Source organism: Rhinopithecus roxellana, chromosome 5, assembly GCF_007565055.1.
Source record: "Rhinopithecus roxellana isolate Shanxi Qingling chromosome 5, ASM756505v1, whole genome shotgun sequence".
NCBI classification, from domain to species: domain Eukaryota; kingdom Metazoa; phylum Chordata; class Mammalia; order Primates; family Cercopithecidae; genus Rhinopithecus; species Rhinopithecus roxellana.
Genome location: NC_044553.1, coordinates 10,308,657 through 10,316,496, shown reverse-complemented (window position 1 = coordinate 10,316,496; position 7,840 = coordinate 10,308,657). Strand labels below are relative to the sequence as shown.

General features: G+C 55.4%; 1 protein-coding gene across 8 annotated transcripts; it reads left to right on the top strand.

The window, feature by feature from the left end:
• The first annotated feature begins 498 nt into the window (after positions 1 to 498).
• On the top strand, positions 499 to 7,616 carry BMP4 (bone morphogenetic protein 4). 8 transcript variants are annotated; one of them, XM_010372057.2, is made up of 4 exons: positions 499 to 631; positions 3,962 to 4,086; positions 5,107 to 5,483; positions 6,451 to 7,616. In XM_010372057.2, the coding sequence occupies exons 3-4, from the start codon at positions 5,114 to 5,116 to the stop codon at positions 7,305 to 7,307; spliced, it is 1,227 nt and encodes a 408-aa protein (XP_010370359.1). In that variant the 5' UTR covers positions 499 to 631; positions 3,962 to 4,086; positions 5,107 to 5,113; the 3' UTR covers positions 7,308 to 7,616. The 8 variants fall into 8 exon arrangements, with proteins under 8 accessions (XP_010370359.1, XP_030787475.1, XP_030787478.1 ...); XM_030931615.1 differs by having other exon boundaries at positions 504 to 631; positions 5,160 to 5,483; XM_030931618.1 differs by having other exon boundaries at positions 504 to 840; positions 5,160 to 5,483.
• The last annotated feature ends 224 nt before the right edge of the window (positions 7,617 to 7,840 follow it).

The window sequence follows — 7,840 nt, the reverse complement described above, 5'->3', positions numbered from 1 at the left end:
CCCAAGAGGTATCTCTCTCTGGCACACAGTTCTGCACACGGCCTGTTTCTCAACGTTTGGAAATCCTTTAACAATTTATGGAAGGCCACCTTTTAAACCGATCCAACAGCTCCTTTCTCCATAACCTGATTTTAGAGGTGTTTCATTATCTCTAATTACTCAGGGTAAATGGTGATTACTCAGTGTTTTAATCATCAGTTTGGGCAGCAGTTACACTAAACTCAGGGAAGCCCAGACTCCCATGGGTATTTTTGGAAGGTACAGCGACTAGTCGGTGCATGCTTTCTAGTACCTCCGCACGTGGTCCCCAGGTGAGCCCCAGCCGCTTCCCAGAGCTGGAGGCATCGGCGTACCAGCTCGCACTGCAGCTGCGGACTCGGGCGCTGCCTGGGCTTCCGGGACCCGGGCCTGCTAGGCGAGGTCGGGAGGCTGGAGGGGAGGATGTGGGCGGGGCTCCCATCCCCAGAAAGGGAGGCGAGCGAGGGAGGAGGGAAGAAGGGAGGGGCCGCCGGGGAAGAGGAGGAGGAAGGAAAGAAAGAAAGCGAGGGAGGGAAAGAGGAGGAAGGAAGATGCGAGAAGGCAGAGGAGGAGGGAGGGAGGGAAGGAACGCGGAGCCCGGCCCGGAAGCTAGGTGAGTGTGGCATCCGAGCCGAGGGACGCGAGCCTGAGAAGCCGCTGCTGCTCGGGCTGAGTATCTAGCCTGTCTCCCCGATGGGATTCCCGTCCAAGCTGTCCCGAGCCTGCAGCGCCCCAGTCCCCGGCCCTCGCCCAGGTTCACTACAACCGTTCAGAGGTCCCCAGGAGCTGCTGCTGGCGAGCCCGCTACTGCAGGGACCTATGGTGAGCAAGGCTACCTGGTGAGGGGAGACAGGCAGAGGGGGTCTAGGAGCCTCCTTGGGGGGAATAAGCTGGGGACTCAGGCTGTGACCGAGGCAAAAGGTGGCCTAATTATTTTCCCATAGTGGTACTGGAGGTGGGGATGCTGGCGCTGAAAGACCTTTAAATATCGGCTGCTGCTCCTGCCCAGGCCTTCTCTGTCCAGCAGTCCCTGGGAGATTCTCACCTTTGGGAAGTGCGGGGCAGGAGAGCAGAAGCAAGAGAAGCCCTCGGTAGGGGGTCTTTGGGAAAAACTGTGGGGTCTTGGGCTGAACGCGTTGCCCACGGGCTGGAGGTTGCGATCCCCGGACGGAAAGGGCGGGAGGAGGCAGGAGAGAGCCGGCTCTGAGGTCCGGAGAGAGTGAGGGGGCAGAGCGACGGCGAGATGGGGAGAGAACACCTAGCTGGAGCTGGTTCTGCGGTAGAGAGCGCGGTCTTGCTGGCCTCTGGAGAGTGCGTGCCGCTCCGGAGGCTGCGTCGAGGGGAGTGTCACCCAATCTGGCCCCCAGCTGGCGGGGCGCCCCGAGAGCTTGCGAACTGCAGTTGCAGGAGACGCCTTCTCCACGAGCTATTTTCGTCGACTTGCGGAACCCAAGGAGCCTCCCCTCTATCGTTTCATGGTGTAGCGTCCGTAGAGACGACCGCCAGGATCCCAGGGGCTCCCAGGACGCGCGTTCCTGCGGTGTCGTGTCCTATGGGGAGTTCCTGGCGGGACGAAAGGCGGACGCGCGGCTCTTCCTGGCCCTCCCGGCCCGGAACCGACGGGAAAGGATCCCGTGATTCCCGGGTCCCTGCAGGCTTTTTCCAGCGGGAGTTGGTCCGGGGGCCTCAGACGCCTCCTAAGCACTTCTTTGGAGGATGGTTTTCAAGGATCGCGGTTTATGAGTTGAAGGCTTTGTGAGACGTAAACACCTCAAGAGATACATACTTGGTAAACTGAGGCTACCTGTAAACACATTTCGGCATTAGGAGAAGATTCGGGTAGGGAAGTGAAGGACAACCACCCGAGTTGCATTCCTTTCCCCCAAGAAAAAGTTCTGGGGATGAAAGTCCTTTTGGCTTTTATCTTTTCGATTTAAAAATTTGAGAAGAAAAATGTGATGAGAGATGAATCCTGGTGAATCCGAAATTGAAAGACAACTCCCCCTTCCCCTCCCTATCCTCTCGGTTTTAGAACCGCGCGCTCCCGCCCCAGGAGATTCCTTGGGGCCGAGGGTTTTCCGGGGATCCCGGGCGCCCGCCCCTTCCACTGTCCCTCTGCCTCGCGGGCAACAGCTTGCCTCCGTCTCCTTTCTCTACTTCTGGATCTGCCCTCGCCGGGCTTTTTAAAGGGCTTCTGCGTCTCAAAACAAAACAAAAAAACCCTTTGCTCTTCCCAACCCTTTCGCAGTCCGCCCCAGCGGTGGCGCGGGACCAGCAAAGGCGAAAGCCGAGCGGCTCTTGCGGGGCACGGACGGTCGCGCAGGGGCGCCAGCGGCCTCCGCACCCTGACCTGAGGTGTGGGTCGACGCCGGGCATCCACCGTCGGGAGGGAGGGATGAGCTGCTCGATCCTTTACTCTTCTTCATTCAAGTCTACCTGCAAGTGCCCCTAAGAAGAAAACCAAGTTTTTGCGTGGAGAGTGGGGCGGCAGGCAACCCGAGCCCTTGAGCTCCAGAGCGACCAAAGCGGCAACCAGGAACAGCCTCAGGAAAGGGAGGTCGGGTGGAGTGGGCTTTGGGGCAGGAGTCTTGGGGCCAGGGTCCCGGGGGCGACCTGGCACGCCCGGCCCTGCTGAACGCTGAGTTGCGCCGAGTCGGGTTTTCGAAGAGACCCTTGCTCTGAGCGACCCACGCGCGCCGCAGCATCTTCAATTAGTCAGGACATCCTAGTAATCGCTTGAGCTGTGGGTAGGTAAAATTCTTGAAGGAGTATTTGCTGCGACTCTGCTGCTGGTGCAACGGAGGAAGGGGGTGGGGGAAGGAAGTGGCGGGGGAAGGAGTCTGGTGGTTTAAAAAATAAGCCAAGCCGAGGCGAGAGAGACGCAGACGCAGAGGTCGAGCGCAGGCCGAAAGCTGTTCACGGTTTTCTCGACTCCCGGGAACATGGTGGGATTTCCTTTCTGCGCCGGGTCGGGAGTTGTAAAACCTCGGCGACATTAAGATCTGAAAACTGTGATGCGTCTTTTCTGCAGCGACGCCTCTCTCTGAATCTGCCCGGAGCTGCGAGCCCCGGCGTCTGTCCCTCTGCCTGGAATGGCTTCTTCGGGGTCTGCTTTGCCGGGGGAGAGGGGCCACGCAGCGGCCGACTTGGTTTGGGGATTCTCTGTAATGGACCCGGAGCAATGACTAGCAACTGCTCCCTCTCACTTTCCCACAGCCATCACCCTCTAACACCCTCCGCCCATTCCCGGCCGGGTGCGTGACAAGGTCGGCAGCTTTCAGCCGGGAGCTAGATCGGTGGCCCCGCTCTTCGGAGCCTTAGCAGGCGTTCGCCAAGGGGTGACTGGCTGTCATTGGGAGCAATATTTGGCCTTGTGGAGACCCTGGGGAGGAAGTGGCGGGGAGCTCGTGTTTGCTTGTGTGTGTATACGCGCGTGTGCAGGGTCCCTCGGCGCTTTCCTTTTTAAGTGCCTCTCGGTGGTGAGGCTTTGGGCGGGTGAGACTTTCCCGACCTCGCTACCGGCCCCACTCAAACAGGGTTCGAGCTGCAAGACGCAGTCCCTTCAGTGCGCCCCAAATCCTCTGGCTTCAGGTGGCCTGGCGTGGGAGCCCTGTCCGACGCACCGCGCCGAGAACCGGGTTCTCCGCGCGCTGCGCCCTTAGCCCGGGGAGCGCAGCGGCCGCGATGCACCGGCCGAGGGCTCTGCCAAGCGCCGCCGGGAGCTCCTCCCGCGCAGAGGCTCGGGCGGCGGGCGCGGAGGTTGGCCTCTCCTGGAGGGGGCGGGCCCGCGAGGGGCGGGGGGCTGTGGAGGAGGGGAGGGCGCGCAGGCCCTTTCGCCGCCCGCCGCGGGAGGGGCCTCGGCGCTCACGTGACTCCGAGGGGCTGGAAGAAAAACAGAGTCTGTCTGCGCCGGAGTCTCATTATATTCAAATATTCCTTTTAGGAGCCATTCCGTAGTGCCATCCCGAGCAACGCACTGCTGCAGCTTCCCTGAGCCTTTCCAGCAAGTTTGTTCAAGATTGGCTGTCAAGAATCATGGACTGTTATTATATGCCTTGTTTTCTGTCAGTGAGTAGACACCTCTTCCTTCCCCCTCCCGGGAATTTACTCTGCCCTCACCACCCCTGCTCGCCGGCTGTCCCTTCCGTCGGACCTCCCTTGCAATGTCCACACTCTGCACCCTGGCAGCCCTGTCGCTCCCTTCTTGGCCCTGCAGCCGGGGCGCTCGAAGCTTACCAGTTCCTTTTAAAGTGCTGCTGGCGCGCACTCGCCCTCAGCGTTGCAAGAAAAGGGGAGCGCGAGGGAGCTAAAGAGATGAAAGCCCGGGTTTGTACCTTGAGGGCTAACCACTCCCTTCCCCTACCCTACTTGCCTGGGGGAGCACCCAGTGTCTCAGTGGCGCATTCCCACTGTCTTGTCAAAACTCACAGAGGTTTCTCCTGGGGGTGAGCGGGCACGATCAGGCACTTTTGGCTGAGTATTTCAAAGTCATCGGCCACAATACAATAAGTCGTCCAGCCACTCGGTTAGCTCCTAGACCACCTTCTTGGCTTCTGGATCCTGTCGCCCTCTGTCTTCGCCCAGCCCCTGCCTCTCACTTTCCCTCCCTCTGGCTCTGAACCAACTGGAAGTTGTGAAAGTTGGGCTCTGAGGGTGGAGGAAAAGGGAGGGAAGCTGAAGGTCTAAAGTGGAGAGCAATGTCATTCTAATTCTCCCTCCCCCACCCCTTTTTACCCCCTCAATGTTAACTGTTTATCCTTGAAGAAGCCACGCTGAGATCATGGCTCAGATAGCAGTTAGGACAAAAAAAGATTAACAGGATGGAGGCTATCTGATTTGGGGTTATTTGACTGTAAACAAGTTAGACCAAGTAATTACAGGGCAATTCTTACTTTCAGGCCGTGCATGGCTGCAGCTGGTGGGTGGGGGGGTGGTGTGAGGGAGAAGACACAAACTTGATCTTTCTGACCTGCTTTCCATCTTGCCCCTCCATTTCTAGCCCTAAATGCATATGCAGACACATCTATTTCTCCCTATTTATTGGTGTTTATTTATTCTCTAACCTTCCACTCCCCTCCCCCTCCCCAGAGACACCATGATTCCTGGTAACCGAATGCTGATGGTCGTTTTATTATGCCAAGTCCTGCTAGGAGGCGCGAGCCATGCTAGTTTGATACCTGAGACGGGGAAGAAAAAAGTCGCCGAGATTCAGGGCCACGCGGGAGGACGCCGCTCAGGGCAGAGCCATGAGCTCCTGCGGGACTTCGAGACGACGCTTCTGCAGATGTTCGGGCTGCGCCGCCGCCCGCAGCCTAGCAAGAGTGCCGTCATTCCGGATTACATGCGGGATCTTTACCGGCTTCAGTCTGGGGAGGAGGAGGAAGAGCAGATCCACAGCACTGGTCTGGAGTATCCTGAGCGCCCGGCCAGCCGCGCCAACACCGTGAGGAGCTTCCACCACGAAGGTCAGTCTCTTCCCCCAGTCTGCGTGGGGGAGGGCTAGTGAGACTGGCTAGAGGGGCAGTGAAAGCCCTGGGGAAGAAGAGTTCGGGTTACATCAAAGCCCCAATCCAGGAGGCTGAGGAACAGAGCTCCTTACCTCCAATAATTTGCAGAGCTGCCACCGAACTTATTTTTTGGAGACGGAGGGGGAGGTGTTCAGGGGAAGGGGAATGACAGCACTCAGACGTGGGCTAGCCCCAGCGGTGTGTTTTTGCTATATCAAAGCCTTTTCTGCTGGGTTTTCTGCCCGTTTTTTTCAAAGCACCTACTGAATTTAATATTACAGCTGTGTGTTTGTCGGGTTTATTCAATAGGGGCCTTGTAATCCGATCTGAATGTTTCCTAGCGGATGTTTCTTTTCCAAAGTAAATCTGAGTTATTAATCCACCAGCATCATTACTGTGTTGGAATTTATTTTCCCCTCTGTAACATGATCAACAAGGCATGCTCTGTGTTTCCAAGATCGCTGGGGAAATAAATGTTTAGTAACATACTCAATAGTGGAAGAGGGAGAAGGTGGTTGTGTGCATGTTTCCTCCTGCCTTTGCTCTGTTGGCCCCTCTTTTTCTTTACAACCACTTGTAAAGAAAACTGTGGACACAAAACCAAGAGGGGGTTTTAAAAGAGGAGTCTGATGGTGGTGCGGTAGAGGAGTTGACACATGGAAATTATTAGACATATCAAGGAGGCTGGGAGGTAGTTTCTGTCTTTGGTGCTTGAGAAATGCTAGCTACATTTTGCTGGTTTGCTAGCTGCCCCACTTATCTGCTCCTTCAAATTAAGGGGTATGCTTATTTCCCCCCAGTAGTTTCCCCTGCGTAAGCAGAATTCACCATTCATCGCCCAACCCTGAGCTCTCTCTTGACTCTTCCATCTTTGAAAAAAGTTCATGTGCTTTTTCTTTTCCCCTTCCTTCCTAACTGTGCCTAGAACATCTGGAGAACATCCCAGGGACCAGTGAAAACTCTGCTTTTCGTTTCCTCTTTAACCTCAGCAGCATCCCAGAGAATGAGGTGATCTCCTCTGCAGAGCTTCGGCTCTTCCGGGAGCAGGTGGACCAGGGCCCTGATTGGGAACGGGGCTTCCACCGTATAAACATTTATGAGGTTATGAAGCCCCCAGCAGAAGTGGTGCCTGGGCACCTCATCACACGACTACTGGACACGAGACTGGTCCACCACAATGTGACACGGTGGGAAACTTTTGATGTGAGCCCTGCGGTCCTTCGCTGGACCCGGGAGAAGCAGCCAAACTATGGGCTGGCCATTGAGGTGACTCACCTCCATCAGACTCGGACCCACCAGGGCCAGCATGTCAGGATTAGCCGATCGTTACCTCAAGGGAGTGGGAATTGGGCCCAGCTCCGGCCCCTCCTGGTCACCTTTGGCCATGATGGCCGGGGCCATGCCTTGACCCGACGCCGGAGGGCCAAGCGTAGTCCTAAGCATCACCCACAGCGGGCCCGGAAGAAGAATAAGAACTGCCGGCGCCACTCGCTCTATGTGGACTTCAGCGATGTGGGCTGGAATGACTGGATTGTGGCCCCACCAGGCTACCAGGCCTTCTACTGCCATGGGGACTGCCCCTTTCCACTGGCTGATCACCTCAACTCAACCAACCATGCCATTGTGCAGACCCTGGTCAATTCTGTCAATTCCAGTATCCCCAAAGCCTGTTGTGTGCCCACTGAACTGAGTGCCATCTCCATGCTGTACCTGGATGAGTATGATAAGGTGGTACTGAAAAATTATCAGGAGATGGTAGTAGAGGGATGTGGGTGCCGCTGAGATCAGGCAGTCCTTGAGGATAGACAGACAGACAGATATACACAACACACACACACACACACCACACATACACACACACATTCTCATCCACTCACCCACACACTACACAGACTGCTTCCTTATAGCTGGACTTTTATTTTAAAAAAAAAAAAAAAAAAAAAGGAAAAAAACCCTAAACATTCACCTTGACCTTATTTATGACTTTACGTGCAAATGTTTTGACCATATTGATCATATATTTTGACAGAATATATTTATAACTACGTATTAAAAGAAAAAAATAAAATGAGTCATTATTTTAAAGGTAAATCATGGCTTTTTTTCTCTTTATCCTTTCTCTTTTCCTTTGGGTTCATCTCTTTTGAATGAGGCTTTTTTCTGTTGAGGTGAGTTGGAGGCTGGATGGAAGTCAAAAGGTGGTACCTGGAGGTGGTTAAGTTGTAGGGACAGGAAGTAAACTGTTCGCAGAGAGAGATGGTAATTGCCAGCATGAATTGTTTTCCATTTCTATTTAATGTTAACAAGGACATAGT